General features: G+C 35.8%; 1 protein-coding gene across 10 annotated transcripts in view; it reads left to right on the top strand.

Moving 5' to 3' along the window:
* NBEA (neurobeachin) overlaps positions 1-15,661 on the top strand; it is a 458,626-nt gene that overhangs the window by 362,228 nt on the left and 80,737 nt on the right. For all 10 annotated transcript variants that reach the window (XM_048948371.1, XM_048948342.1, XM_048948328.1 and 7 more), the window contains 2 exons: positions 1,086-1,201; positions 10,366-10,478. In XM_048948371.1, coding sequence (XP_048804328.1) covers positions 1,086-1,201; positions 10,366-10,478 — 229 coding nt within the window. The remainder of the gene's footprint in view (positions 1-1,085; positions 1,202-10,365; positions 10,479-15,661) is intronic.

Below are 15,661 nucleotides of genomic sequence, written 5' to 3'. Positions count from 1 at the left end.
ATTTGACACCTTGAATATGACTTTAAGAGAATACTCAGCATTCAGAGCCCTGAAATAGTGCAGTTAATATGTCTAGAGGGCATCTGAAAGCTGAAACATCAGGTGTTTCTGGTTGCTCTTGGCGAGCTATATATATAGTGTATTAAATTTATGAATAGGATAAACTTTGAGGATACTTTTAGGAAAAAAAAAAACAATGAACAAACATTTTCTCTATTTTGATCAATTTAAAAAATGTATGTTTCTGTAAAAAAAAGTATTTGAGGAGATGATTTTTTCCTCCATTCAAATATTTTCCTTGTTTCTTCTCAGCAAAGACTGTTTTCTTTGGAAATGAATTGTGATCAATGACGCTATCCCTGCTTGTTAGAGATTTTTTTGGCACAGAACTTTGGTTCTTTCTCCTTTATGCACTCATCTAATTTATAGACAATGTGTGGAAATTAATTATCTTAGAAACTTCAATTTCTTTTCCCAATTTCAGTGCAATTCAGGAGTTATCATGGAGAGGTGGGCAGGTGGACACATGAGCAGATAACTGAATAAACCTGGATTTTTTCAGAAACCAGGCTAGAAGTAGAAATCTTGGAGGTTGCTGGAATATAGGAGTAGATCGTGGGTAACTGACTACAGAGAAGGCGCACAAATAGTGGAGTAAATATCTTTAACCCATGTGCTGGAAAATTATGGTGCTTTAATATCTATCACTCACCTTAATGAACTTATCTCAACATGTCCTTTTGAAATAGGGAAATGGCATGCTTCTTTTATTCCTGCTGGACAACACAGGCACCGGGAGGTCTACAGTTCCTTTTGCTTCCAGTATTTTTAACCAGATTCAGAACAAAATAAACCACAGAACGCATTCTTCTGAATTATTATAGTGTTGTAGTTCTGGTAAAATAAAATAAAGATATTAATTTTAGTAATTTATTAAATAAGGGATATAGTGTCTTCTTGACTTCATTAAATAGAATCAAAAAACATCTGAGAGAATCTGAAATTAATCACACTAATAATGCTGTTCTATGTCTTAGCATTTAATGGGGCTCTTAAAATAATCATTCATTAAATGTATTTTGTAGGAGAATCTCTCTGGCCACTCCCCGACAGCTTTATAAATCCTCCAACATGACTCAGCGCTGGCAAAGACGAGAGATATCTAATTTTGAATACCTGATGTTCCTCAACACTATAGCAGGTAAAGCTTCTGACTCTTTAATCCTTCATAATATGTTTATGTTTGTCAAAGTCTTAAGCACTGTGACTTGATAGAATGCATTCATCCCTCTGGAATTCAGCTGCAGGTTTGATAGATCCTGAAATACACACATTGCATTTTCTCAGAAATTGCACAACCTATCACCAAGGCTTTAGATTCATGTATTGTTGTGGAGGCTGTTCCTTGCTCTCCTTGCCATTTCCTCTGCTGACAGCTTTGTCTGAAGCTTTATTAGAGTCAACAAACCATTGCCAGAGAATGTCTGGAAATAATAATGGGAAAATGTAATTTTGCTACTTCATCATTCTCAGCAACAGCAACAAGACAGCAGAATAACAACAGTATTCTGCCTAGTACAGATGTCACCTGGATTGTGGTATGATTAGATTACAGCATCTTTTCTCATTTAGTTCTTTGAACTGAAATATAATATCAGATTAGGTATTTAAAATGAGAAATAACTGCCACAGACATCCATTCGTTACTGGCAAAAGAAGAGTTTTTCTGGCAATTGTTATTAATTAGACATTCACAGTGTATTTTTTTTCCTTTCACCTCTTCCTTTTCTATGTATTAACTTAGACATACTTTTAAATGTGAGAAGCAGCAATTTTCTAAACCATATGCAAAGATTTCTAGAATATGGTTTATTGTTAAGATTCCTGCCTTTAGCGCACGTACTGCTTATCAACCTGCCTGTCGAGCGGCTTCCTCAGACATTTCCCTCCAGTGAGCTTTAATTTGAAGCACAAATTAAATCCCACCAGGCTCCACATCTCATATTCTTACTTGGTCCTGACTTTCCTGCTTGAGGTTATCCTCTGTCCTGACAGAAGACAAATGTAAGTGCAAAACCCCACAGTAGCACCCAAAATGCCCATTACTGTGACTAGTCTGAGCTGAGTCGCTGTGTTCTTCCCAGTAGGACAGTGGCAGAATTCAGCAGCTGTCAAACTGACTTTCTTTAAACCTTTAGGCTTTTGCTTCTGTGTTTATATGCTAGCCATCTTCTGTGCATCCAGGCTCACAGGCGTTAATAAATGTGTCATCAGATTATCCCAGTGTGATACAGAAGTGTTACCGATGAATGGCTGGAAATCTCAGCGCATGTTTACCTTGCACAGTGGAGTGCAAAGCAGTGTCCCTGAAGCTACCAGAGACCTGGACTAGAAAGTCTGTATAGTGTAGATGTATGCAAGCACAACAGCCTGGCTTCGGAGCATTACAGCCACAGTCAGCACAGATCTCTTCCTAAGAAAGGAGCCCTGTGGAGCATTTACTACCTCTGGCACCGGGCCATGAAAATGCTGCTATCCTGCCTCTGGACACTGGCTACATCCAGCTGCTCCATGTCTCTCACATATCCGCTGCCTTTCTGGTTTTTAGGAAATTCAGGTAGAGCCTCACAGGCTCCCTGTCCATGTCACCCAAACTTGGAGGGCTTGCTGGAGAGCTGGAAGTTATTTAAGCCCTCTCAGCCTCTTTCCAATGCGTCGTCAACAAAACGGCCTTTCACTTATGATTTCCTTTTCATATGTTTGGTTCTTTAAGCAGCATGTCTAAATTCCTTAATGAGAGGAGACAAGAGCTAAGCCAATTTTTGATAAATTACTTTTCATTTTTAATCAGTTTAAAAACTTCAAGGTCATTTATTTTTGGGTACATCACCAATGCATCAAAACCTGAAGACATCATTATGCTTGAATTCAATTAGGAATTGCAGTGGTACTTACAGCAGAGTATCCATCAATAAGCAAGCTTCAGCCTGAAGGGATCCCATCAGAATATCTCAGAGGTCTCAAGAAAAATGCTTGGTGTTTTTTTTTTTTGTTGTTCGTTTTTTTTTTCTTTTTTGATATAGTGCTATTAGGCAAGCTTTGTAGCCAAACACCTGATTGCTTACATAAAACAACTTTCTCTTAATGTCATCTAGTATTATTCATCTGCTTTACAAAAATGTACGCTTCCATATGCATTCCAAGTTTCATGGTTTGGAGGATTACCAGCGTATTCTTCTTATTTTTCTTTGTGAGCTTGTATTGCCTTTGAAAAGCTTACAGCAGCTTGGTCAGTACCTTGGTAGTGTCTCTCAGTGACTCAACACATCTACTTTCTGGCAGACTTTTTGTTATCACTCTCTTATTGGTAAACTTCTTTTGTTCATGTAATCTCATTGTTGTTCACTGTATAAACTCACTTCTCAATACAAGAGCATTACCTGCCATATAAGTGTTTCATGATCAAATTCAAATTTAAACTTTGGTAAAGGTCATATTTCCAAAAGACAGAAAGGTAAATTTGAGTCTCTAGGGGAACTTTTCCTTGTCACAAGGAATATCACTTACTCTGACTGTTATTTCAAAGCCATCTGTATTGCTAAGCATTTGCAAATGGGTCCTTACCAATCTATGTAATTTCTGTCCTGTCATCATTTTCCAAATTCAGTAAGTCATCATGTTAGGCGGGGAAGAATTTACCACTGTACCCTCTAAAAATATTTTTGAAGGATATATAAAAGAAAGTGAGATTCTTGGGTGCTGGTCTGATAGTGTTTCAGTACTTTGTGAATGTTTTTGAAAAAAAGAAAAAATCGAACCTTTTTTCAACAATTGAGACTATGAAGGTAACCAAATAGAATTCAGCTGCAAAAATTATAATGTCTATCTTCACTGATGCTATCCCATAGAATCTCATGATGTTTAGTTTGAAAATCAGAATAAAATTTACTTACAGTAGCTGAGCCTCCTGCCAGCTACACACATACAGACAAAAACTTTATGAATAACTTAAGAAATTTAATCCTGGCTGAAACCCAACTTGCAATTCTACACATCAATAAACTTCTTTTTCCAGTTTGGAAGAAGCTCTAAAATTTTTGATGGAAGCAAAAATTCAGAAAACTATTTTTTGAAAGGACAACTTATTTCTGTAGCTGAAACTGGCTAGGAAACTGGCTTCCCAAAATATATGAAGATCTTGGAGGTATTGCAAAGAGTCTCACTGTAACCTTGCTGACAAAAAAGAAATCCACCATGATGGAATGCACATGAGCTCCATGGCCAATGCCAGCGAGAAAAAGTTTCAAAACTTCCCTTAAAAGATACAACCTCTTTGCCAGTAATTGTTCTTATAGACAGTGATGGCCTAGTTTTGGACTACTACTTTTTATTTAATAGCATAATCTTGTTTAATAATATCATTGGTCTTAGCTATTGAAAAATATGTGCACCTTAATTTTTTATTCATCTTGCCAGGTAGCTCTTACTGATTTATTAAGCATATCTGAACCATAGTGTAGTCACTTATCAAAAGTAGATGTTTTCCACCTAAGAAATGTAGATCATTTGCTGGTAAGAAATTTGTAGTTTTTTCTTTTCTTCCAAATAAGTAGAGATCCACTAAGTAAGAACTTTAGTACTCCTTTTTTGCCAGTTTTAGTAGCTTCCTTTCTTCTTAAGTGGTGCTTAGCTGGCCTCTAACACTTTACAAAACGATAAGAAGCTATTCATATTTTCTTTTGCCCCTTTTCTGAAATTATTCAAGGAGAAGCAGTACTGGAAAAGACATCCACAGAATCACAGAATCTCAGAATCACCAAGGTTGGAAAAGACCTATGAGATCATCCAGTCCAACCATCCACCCATCACCAATAGCTCTCACTAAACCATGTCCTTCAACACAACATCCAAACGTTCCTTGAACACCTCCAGGATTGGTGACTCCACCACCTCCCTGGGCAGCCCATTCCAGTGCCCGACCACTCTTTCAAAAAGCAGTATTTCCTAACATCCAGCCTGAATCTCCCCAGGCACAGCTTGAAGCCATTCCCTTTCATCCTATCACCAGTTACACAAGAGAAGAGGCCGACCCCCAGCTCACTACAACCTCCCTTCAGGTAGTTACAGAGAGCAATGAGGTCTCCCCTGAGCCTCCTCTTCTCCAAGCTGAACAATCCCAGCTCCTTCAGCCGCTCTTCATAAGCCCTGTGCTCCAGACCCCTCACCAGCTTTGTTGCCCTCCTTTGAACCTGCTCCAGGGCCTCAATGTCTTTCTTGCAGTGAGGGGCCCAAAACTGGACACAGTACTGGAGGTGTGGACTCACCAGAGCTGAGTACAGGGGGTCAATCACTGCCCTGTTCCTGCTGGCAACACTGCTTCTCATGCAAGCAAGTGATTCAGAAGTGAGGCTTCTGATACCAACTCATTTTGTTTATTTTTGACATGCAGCTTGGTCTTTTACTTCTCTGAGTCCTTTACCTGCTTATTAATGTTGCTAATCATACAGACTTGGTTGATTCCAGTAGAACAGAACTACTGTATAACTCAATAATCTATCCTTGTATCTCTTAAATATGTCTGTTCTAACAAACATAGACACTATGTAGACTGTAGGATCTTCATTAGCGTTTAAAATACTGAAGTGTCCCCTTGGAAAAATCCGTCTTTCTATGACGTTTTTAAAATTCTATATCACCCTGTTAGCACATCTCAAACATACCTTAGCTTCATTTTCAGCTTAACCGTTTCTGTTGTGATCTCTGCTCATGACTCAATAACTAGTTTAATTCTATCACAATTTTTTTTCCCTGGATCATTTCCTATGCAAGGATATGATTCTCATCACTTGTGCTAGCCTCATATCTTAGTGCAAATTCAGTTCAAATTTACTCTTTCTTCGTTTTCAAAACTCTGTAGTCTTGTTTCAACCTGTTTCTCTGGTCCTCTAGCCAACTATTTTCTCATCTCCCTATTCTTTTTCTAAGGTCTTCACTTCTTTCATGCACTCTATGCTGACTTGACCATATTTCATCATGTTTACAGCCCTGTTTTTTTCTTTTTTTCCCAAAGGTAAACACTGCACTCTGCTACTTATCAATCAGTCTCAGTGTTATACTCTCCATGCCCCTGGTTTTTGTCCTGGCTGTGTAGATGTTCCAGGCCACCTTCCCCCCTCCTCCTATCCACTCCCTTCCCAGGGATTCTTTAACTTTGAAGGCTTGGGAGCAGCAATGATACACTAATTGTCCGTTCATCAGACACGTAGCAAAAGGCCTTATAGCATATGTGTCATCTGAATGCTTCGAGTGATGCAGGGACCATTTTTTATTATTTTCGCTTTTATTGAATTTTTGAAATTATTGAAAAAATATTTTGAAATTATTGAAAAAGTGTTTAAAAATAATCCCACTGCATCAAATGAAAGACTGGGGACAAGAAGTAATTCTCTATGTTTGCAATGCCCATTATTTTAGGTAGAAATCTAGATTTGAAATCTATTTCCCTGTAACTAACTGATTTTTGATATTTTTTTCTTTTCAACCTGTAGTGTATTAAATATGTGTTTGCATTTGTATTTATTGCAGTTTTAATTCTTTTAAATCCTACCTGTCACAGTTCTTGAAAGAACTGGAGAATAATTATACCCTTAATTTTCGTAAGTCATTTCTTGTAGTGGAAAAGGATTATTTTTTAAAATGTGGTGGAAAAATATGACATCTTCAGTCAGGTAATAAATTCAGATGAACTTCTTCTCCCTCCTTTTTCTTTTTTTCTTTGCCTGTTTAGCATTTTCCACTTTTTTACTCTGTGATGTACAAGCCCTCACTGGTTAATTATGTATATATTTAGCTACTGCATGTGTTGGGCTTATTATTGTCATCTAATTAGATGTAACTCGAACTACTTGCTTCTAGAAAAATCATTAAAAATTCTTTCCTAATGACCTAGAGATGACAAAATGTCTGTAAAGTGTGAAGAAGCAGACAAGCACAGGAACATCGCTCTTAAAGAGTGTTAATCCAGATGCTGCAATCATCTAATTAAACAATATTTTGCTGTCATTAACATTTTCACCAAGGAATTGCAGTTATAATTTCTTTGTCAGCTGTCTCTAGCTCACTTTACCTTCAAAACTAAAGTGCCATATAAAAACGTTAAATTGGATGGTTTAATTAAAAAGTTTTTTTAATGAAGAAACATATCCAGTTATTCTGAGAACTCATTTACTATGCCTCAGTTTTATTGTTCAAGTAGATTAGTGTCAGAGGCTTGCAATATTTAATATTCAGCCTTTAATATTAATCTCTGTAAGCCTACTTGGTAAGAAATCTGAAGCTTCTAAAAAGGTATAGTGACTACCAATAGTAGTACAGGTTTACGTTTTATGTTTATTTATCTAAAGGGAAAAAAAAAAATAAAAGATTTTTGCTGGAATCATTGAATTAAAGAGATGGCTGAATATATTAATCTGCTGACTTTTTGCTCTGAAAATGACCGTTAAAAAGTCAGAAATGATCAAGAAAACATTCCTAAGAAAGTTAAACCACTAATATTTATGCATGTTTAGAATTAGGGATTTGTAATTCCATTACAGCCCTAGATCACTGTCTTCCACTCTGATAAGCATAGATGTGTGGTCCTACCTTGTCATGTGCATTCTGTCTCCTTTTGCAATTTAGACTAGGGCCCATCTTCCTGAATCGCTTTCATTTGTTGTAATTAAAAAGAAAATTGCTGAAGGAAAACAAACTTTTTTACTAAACAACTTCATGTTTTTTCTTAGTAGCTAATCTCTTCATATGATTTATAAATTCTGAAGGAGGTGGGAAGTAAATTTGACTTATTTTATTTAGACTATGGTGATATTCTCAAACCCAGAGTCAAAAGTTCTATGCAGTATGTAGCTAATCCTGTCCAAACTGCAAGATTATCTTCTTCAAATTATTTCTCAGTACGGAATTTTTTTTAAAAGCACACAAGTTGCTGCTAACATGGAGCTAATTCCACAGGATCATTTTCTCATGTGACCATACTTTGAGTATCCTGTCAGAATCACACAGCAAAGGAGAACTCACGTATGGCAGCTAGAGTTGGGATTGTTTTTTTCTTGCACTATGCACTTATCTGTGATTTTCCCATGTAAAACTGGAATAGAAAGCCAAAATCTCATTGATGGAATTTATTTAAATTGAAATGAAGTGAATGAAATAAATATTGAAAGTAAAAGAGATCTCAATATAGAAAATATCTGTATATAAATTAGTGACTTTGAATAATCCTAAATTTTCTTTCAAGAATTTTGCAAAAGAATGTTCTCAGATGTTTTTGCAAAGCATTTTCAAGATCTGTTTTTGTTACCACAAAAGCTTTTGATTCTGAAGAATCATCATTTTTTTTGCTTATGCTTTTATTAGACTATGCTCACCTCCATCTTTTCCTCAATCTCAAATTTCTTTTGAGTCTGCAGTCTAAATAAACATAAACTTTATTTGTAAATGTGCAAGGTAAATGTGTCACTGAATTCTAAGTGAGATAAAAGTATACAGTAGTTAAAATTATTTCCTTACATCCCAAACATTGTTCTTGTTCTTATTTTCTTTTTGGAAACTCTTCTGTTAACTTAACTGGGGATTCTGATGGAGAGAAAAACATTTGTTGTGCAAGGATATACTTGTATAGAGGCCATATTTTATAGAACCTTGTGACGATGTCAAGAAACTGTATAAATTGCATGTCATTAATCCCTTGCTAAAGCTGAAAATAATACTCTGATTTGAAAGACACAGAAAGGGAGACAGACTTAGCTTACTTAAAGATTTATGAGAAAATAAACAAGCTAAAGATTAGTGTTCTACCAGATACTACCTTTCCTTTTCTTCCTTCACACAGGTAAATTATGCTTTATTTCCTGATTTAATTGATAATAACAATTAATTTAGTCCAAAAATGGTTTTATATTCACTGTTAATATTATAGAAATATCTTTGTTCCCATCCATGTTCATTTGCATGTTGTACATAGTGCTGAGATTGCTTTTTTAAATGAAGTTGTATTTCCACTTAAATTACTTTTTTTATATTCCTGTGGACACGAATGTTTTCAAAACACAAACAACAATGCAAAATTGTTAACATTGAACACCTTTTCCTTTTCCAGCAAGACTATATACAAAATAGAAACAGACTTCATGTTCATCAACTCCTATTGAAAAAATAAGGTGTTTGTAGAGCAGTATAAGTTTCATATTTCATTAACGCAGAGCTGATTTTTGTGTAGAATTGCAAATGCTACTCTGAACAAGGAAGTCTGTGTTTTCCTGTGCCAGGTTTTTTACCCTAGGAATCTGTCCAGAATCTGGAAGGAAGCAGTTAGTGAGACAGGGCTGTAAATCTGCTGCAGGACTGGGAATTGTTAACCTGGGTTATTTCAGTCTGCTAATTATATTATATAAATGCGCACACATGTATTTATTACTTGATTTTGGTTTTTAATACTCATGTTGCACATTGTGTGATTTCTAGTAAATCAATATGGTGGATGGTAGTGAGCAGCTTCGTTTGTCTTATCAGTGAAATATTAGATACTACTAAATAGTAGTTGGCACAGGAGTAACAACCTCTTCCAAACACACTTTTCCTGGTGATGAACTCATAAGTTTCAGTTCTTTTCAGTTGTTTTTTTTGAAACTATCTAGAGATGACTTTTGCATATTTGGGCTTCTGGGATCTCAGTAATGTTTCTTCCATTATGTTTGGAGAAAATGGCCTGGGGCAGTCAGCTCCATTTTTAAAAATGGTAAAATGTTTTTTGTGTTTCAAACTGATTAGGAAATAGAGTTAAAATAAACATGTATTTTTTCCACCTTCAGTTCTGCAGTTCTGAACCTTCAGTTCAGTGAGTTCTCATCCATTCTTTAGCAGAAAAGCACTGTGGGGAATAATAGAATAATATACTTCAGGACAGATCCAGATTTGCAAGCCTCAAATACAGCCTCTTGTTGTCGGACTCTCAATCTTTACCAACCAATCATATTGCATACAGTTGATTGAAAAATGATACTCTAATATTAGTTTTAGATTTTATCACTTGTACTGTAAAAACAGCTTCATGGAAATAAAAAATAAGGTACTTATTGGCATATGGTTTTTTAATTGATTTTGAAATATACTGTTCTCTTTACGTTATGCTGATATCTGTGTTGACTTTTGATTCAAGAGCATCTAAACAACTACTTTTGTCTGGTAAATTTATACCTGTTTCTATCAAGTGGGATGAATCAGGAACAAGCAATGCAACGAATGCAACTACTGGATTGCTTTTCAACTGATACTGTTTCCTAATTATAATGTTTTCTTTCTTAATAGGACGAACGTACAATGATTTGAACCAATACCCTGTATTTCCGTGGGTCTTAACAAACTATGAATCTGAAGAGTTAGACCTGACCCTTCCAGGCAACTTCAGGGATCTTTCAAAGGTATGATTCAACTCCGCTAAAGGCACTTAGCCATCCTTTTTAGCAAGAAATGTTGTTTTATTATTTATATTCTGTTTAATAAGTAGGTCTTTGTATAAAGTCAAAAAAGTATGAATTAGAGTTGTATTTTAGAATCATTTTATATTGAGTCTCTACATTATAATATTTACATGACCCTGACTGATCCAGTTCCAAACCTATAACTCCTCTGTGCCTTTTGACTTCCAGTTCCTGGGTGCATCAGGCCACTTGATCCCACTAATTACCTCCCTCACTTCATGAAAACTGATCCAGTGGAAATAAAAACTTTGAACTAATTTTTCACATTGTTGCAGGGACTAGACTGTAGTAGCAGCACTTGTTAAATAATTATTCATTAAGAAGTACTTATGTGTTTTAGAATATGGACTATCTGGTTCCTATTATTATTTGTGGAGGTTTTTTTTATCCTCCAACCAAATTTGGACAGTTAGTTCCTTATAATAATACAATTCTTATTATGTATTTTCCTAATATCACCACACTGTGGTTTATATATTCACATCTGCTACCCAACTTGTGCCACCTGGCTGATGAGAATGTGTGTCCTAACCATGTATGGCAGAATCACCTAGGGGGGGATCTACTTATGTTCTTCTGGAAGAAGGATAAGAAATGGTTTGGATCTGAGTTTTGGGTAGAGTATTTCCTGGTTCATATCAGCCAAGGCAGTGCCTGTACCTTTTCATGGGGAAAGGCTTCGCAACATCCCCAACATGAGGTATCTGTTGTATAGGCATGACAACTTTCTTGCATCCTAGATTTCTTGTATCTGTGGTTCTTCAGCCAGGAGACAGAAGTTGCTCATGCACTTTGAGAGTGCATGAGCTCAGAACTGCAGAACTGCAGAAAGCTGTCACTTGCTGTCTTTAGGAATGAGGCTAGAGAGAGAAAGATGACCTCAAGGGTTTATGCGGCAGTCCCTATGTTATCTGCTTCTGTTAGGGATGAGAGTTTTTGGTGTTCCTGCATTTAAGTCTGCTTTTCTTTCCTCCTTTTCCTGCAAAAATCCTGGGCAGATAGCTCCTACCCTGCGTATCCCATAGACTTGCATCCCTGTTGTACTTATAGTGCCTATAGATGTGTTTTGTAACTGTTCCTTAAAGCCTGCTTTTTTGAGATTTCCACTGTAAGTTGAGTAGCACTTTATTGCAAAATAACAAGAGGAGGCATATTAAGTTCCCTCTCCCTTTCCTCTTGGGTAAGTAAATAAGTTTGCTTTGTTATTTTTATTTTTATATTTTAAGAAATAGAAATCAAACTACATTAGCAATATGCCTCAAATGTAGACAAGTTGGTTGAGACACTGCTTGTGTTGTAAGAACTTCAGACGTTTCACAGTATTATAGGTATGCTTCACAAATGTGTTTTTCACTTATAAAATGCCATTGTAATGCATACCAGGAACAATAAAAGGAAATCTACAAACATGAGTAGAGATCAGCAAGAATCTTGCATGGGCTCATTTGCTAGCATGTATAAAAATATTTCTGTTTAAGAGTTATTAATCATGATAAACCTTTCATTAAGACCCTTACACTTTTCAAAATCCTTTTAATTCACTTCTTTCTAGTATGAATAGCAGTGTGTGTGGTGAAGTGCAACAAGATTAGACTGTGTCTCGTGAGTCCTTCATTAGCTGCTCAGTTTTGGTTGAATCCAAATTTTTATGGCAGCCTATTAAAGTATATAATTGCAACAGGAAGCATGGTGATAGCTGAGTAGATATGTTTTCCTCATGAGTTAGTAAAGACTCATTATGGAATTAGTGCATGTACAGTTTATTAAGTATCATCACAATCCTGGTAATGCTCTCCTTTAAAAGGAAATGTGAAATCAAATCCCCATTTATTAGTTTCTTTCAGAATCTGTGCAATGTGTGCAGCAGTATTTTGCTTGAGGAACTTTTCTTACACAGTTTGGTAACTGCATCCTCTTATTAGAAAGCTACTGGTGGTTTCTTCTGGAAAAGCCTGGTTTTGGCAACTTTGAACAAATCTACATGGAAGTGGTTAAGCAGAGTGGTCTCCCCTTTCAGGCAAGGTCTGGGCTGCATTTATTCCATGGATGTCTGAGAAAGCACATGTGCAATCTGTAAAGTGTTTTGGGAGCCCTCAGGATGAAAGGGGTGTAATTGCCATTTTTTTCCAGTGTTTATTACAATAACATCTGATAGCAGTTCCTTAGGTTTTATTTCACAATGATTTTAAAAGGAAATATAGATTAATGACTTTCTGTAAAAGGCAGTGTCCAGTTAGTATGAAATGCAGTACTTCTGTGCACTTCAGCTGTTACGCGTTACTTGCACCCTGTTTCAATTCATGCTTTATCAGTAGAAATCTTAAAAATCAGATCCAACTTGAAGTATTTCCTTTGCAATTCTGTTTTAATTTCCATTCTTGTCCAATATCTATAAGTAAGCCCCTTCTTTCCTCAGTTGGGAGGTGAAGCCTGAGCAGCCTAGTGCTTAAAAACTGGAGCCAACGATTTATTATTCACGTTATTGAAACTAAGTGTGCCACTAGGCTTCAGTCAGACCTCTGGAGCAGGTACACACAGTGTATTTTCCACAGGACCTAGTTCCGTGTGTCACATTTTACCCTGCAGTGCTTTCTTGCAGATCTGATGGCAGCTCAAAACCTCCAGCTAAGCTGCTGATGGAGAAAATCTCCTTTGTCAGTTCCTGACCTTCTGTCTTCCCACACGTTTGCCCTTCTTGGGTTTCAAAAAGCCTCTGTCCTTAATATTCAGCAATTAATATGCCTCAAACAATCTTTTGAAGCTAGAAGAATTCCAGCACTACTACATGCATGGCAAAAGCCCTCCAGAGCAGTGAAATTAAAAGTGATGCCATCCTGTCATGTTTTGTTTTGTTGGTTTAAAATATCTTTCATAGTTAACTATAGATATAAAATCTAACATTTTAAAATTATTCATTTGTCCATTGTCACACAAGGTTCCAGTGCCATTTGTGATAATGGGATATAAGTCTTTTGAGATATTTTAACCTCTGATTACTAGTCTTTCTGTACAAAATATTACGCACTGCCTTTGCATTTTCACAGATTCTAAGTGAATAAAAACTATAAATGTAGTTCATATGTTTTGTGGAAATGAAATTAGATGTGTTCAGTTTGCCTATGATGTCAGTGACAGAATAAAACATATGCCTTTTGCATTTACTCATATTGAAATATTTACGTTTCAGCAAAGCAGTCTTGAGCATATAACTTGTCCATTCCTTCTATTACATTTTATTCTGGCTTTATGTAGCACTCCTTACTGAGGCACCTTTGCATTTGAATGTTTTTTGTCCTCTCAGAGCAATTATATTTAAGTATATTTAAACATTAGTCTAAAAATGCTAATACCCTTTTTCTTTGAAGTGTGTGGAAATTCCCTTATCAAGAGATTTTTTCGTTTTTTTTTCTTTTTTCTCTTTTTTTTACATAAAATTTGAGATTTAAAAAATAGGGCACACGGTCATTGAAGGTGACGTAGCTGTAGGATATATTGGACTTTTCATTTGATTAGACAGCATAGGCTCAAGTTTTATTCATTACATATACAAGGTTAAAGGTTATATTTATTGTTTGACAGAATGAAAAGGTAGTGAAAGAGGCTGTTATAGATACATAGATTATCTTTTTACAATCAAACAACCCTGTGATCTGCTTATTTTCTTCTTTACTAAGATATCCTTTGGAAAAATACCTGTAGTAGTAAACTTTCATACACAAAATGTATTTGCAGCCCCTACTGTATCTTGAATTTTTTTGCTTATGGTTTTCATGCAAAGTACTTACGATGTGACATTGTTTGTGCAAAATTGTATGACTTTTACTCCTAAATTACACTGAATGCATGAGTTTGACGTGCTGCATTGTCCCTGCTCATTAAACTGTAAATGGGAATTTCTCCTCATTTACTTCTAGTCATACATCCGGTTAAATAAAATGATTTCTTCACCAGGCAAAGTAATACTAGTATTGACGTGTACGAGATGTCACACGCCCATTCATTGAGTGGAAAATTTTTATTTTGTTAATATAGAAGGTGTTTGACTGACGGGTGGTGATAAGCATAACCACTTTTTCTTATTACTGTGCCATTTCAAGAAAAGGAAGTGATAAAGCCCCAAGGCTTCTAAATGTAATAATGCAAATGAACGCGTCGAGGTGTGAATATTTCAAGGCAAACCACACTTAATACTTCCTAAAATGTGTATGCTATGAAATGGAGTTCACGGATATCAAGAGCCACTCTCACTGGAAAAATTAAATCAGTTTCTGTAATTAAAACTTCCCTCTTTACCGTATGCAACTCAACCACCAAAACAAAAAATATTTTGTTTCTCATTTGGGTTAAGCCACACAACTACACATTCCTTTTCTTAAATAGAAAGTTAATTTACCAGATGAAATTCTCATACTTTGAAAATACCAGAAGTCTTATGTCAGTTGATAGTTTTGAGACTGCCAAAGAAAAGCTGTTTTTAAATTTGGATAAAACTCAAATTTATTATAAACTTTAAAGTACCCTGCTGAGATGCCCTACTTAAAGGTTGATGTTTATTGTTGTCATTTAATAAAGAAAGCAAACAGTCAGAAAAAGCTCTCTGTATTCAGCTAAAACCAAATAAATCCAAACTCAAAATTCCTTTTGTACCCAGTTACAATTTTGTGCAGTGCATGAGAAAAAGAGATAAACAGATAAGGTAGCTGCTGCATGAATTAGAGTCAAGATAAGCAGCATATTTCAGTGGCTGGATAAATAGGATGCTGCATTCAGTTCTGCTCTCATGAGAGAATGTAGTTCTATGAAGATAGCTGGCAAAACAGTAAATATTACATGAGCTAGCATAACATGTCCAGTGGATATAAACACTGGATGTATTGACAATACACGGGTTCAAAGGCCAGATCTCTGAAGAGATTAGCTAGATAAAAAAAAGAATGACATGAATAGAAGTGTGTTTTTAATGTTAAATATTTTTATTTAAATGGGAAGAGAAGCATGAAATAAACAGCAACCTTTGGTAAATCAGAAGTGAAGCGACCAAATAGATATTGAAGTAGAGGGAGATGTTTTGCTTGGTTGTAAAAAAGAGTGTGTTATAAAAGCTTTTTAGGAGAAGCTATATT

The sequence above is a fragment of the Lagopus muta genome, chromosome 1, assembly GCF_023343835.1.
Source record: "Lagopus muta isolate bLagMut1 chromosome 1, bLagMut1 primary, whole genome shotgun sequence".
Classification (NCBI taxonomy): domain Eukaryota; kingdom Metazoa; phylum Chordata; class Aves; order Galliformes; family Phasianidae; genus Lagopus; species Lagopus muta.
The sequence above is the reverse complement of the archived record's forward strand: the minus strand, read 5'-3'. Positions and strand labels throughout refer to the sequence as shown.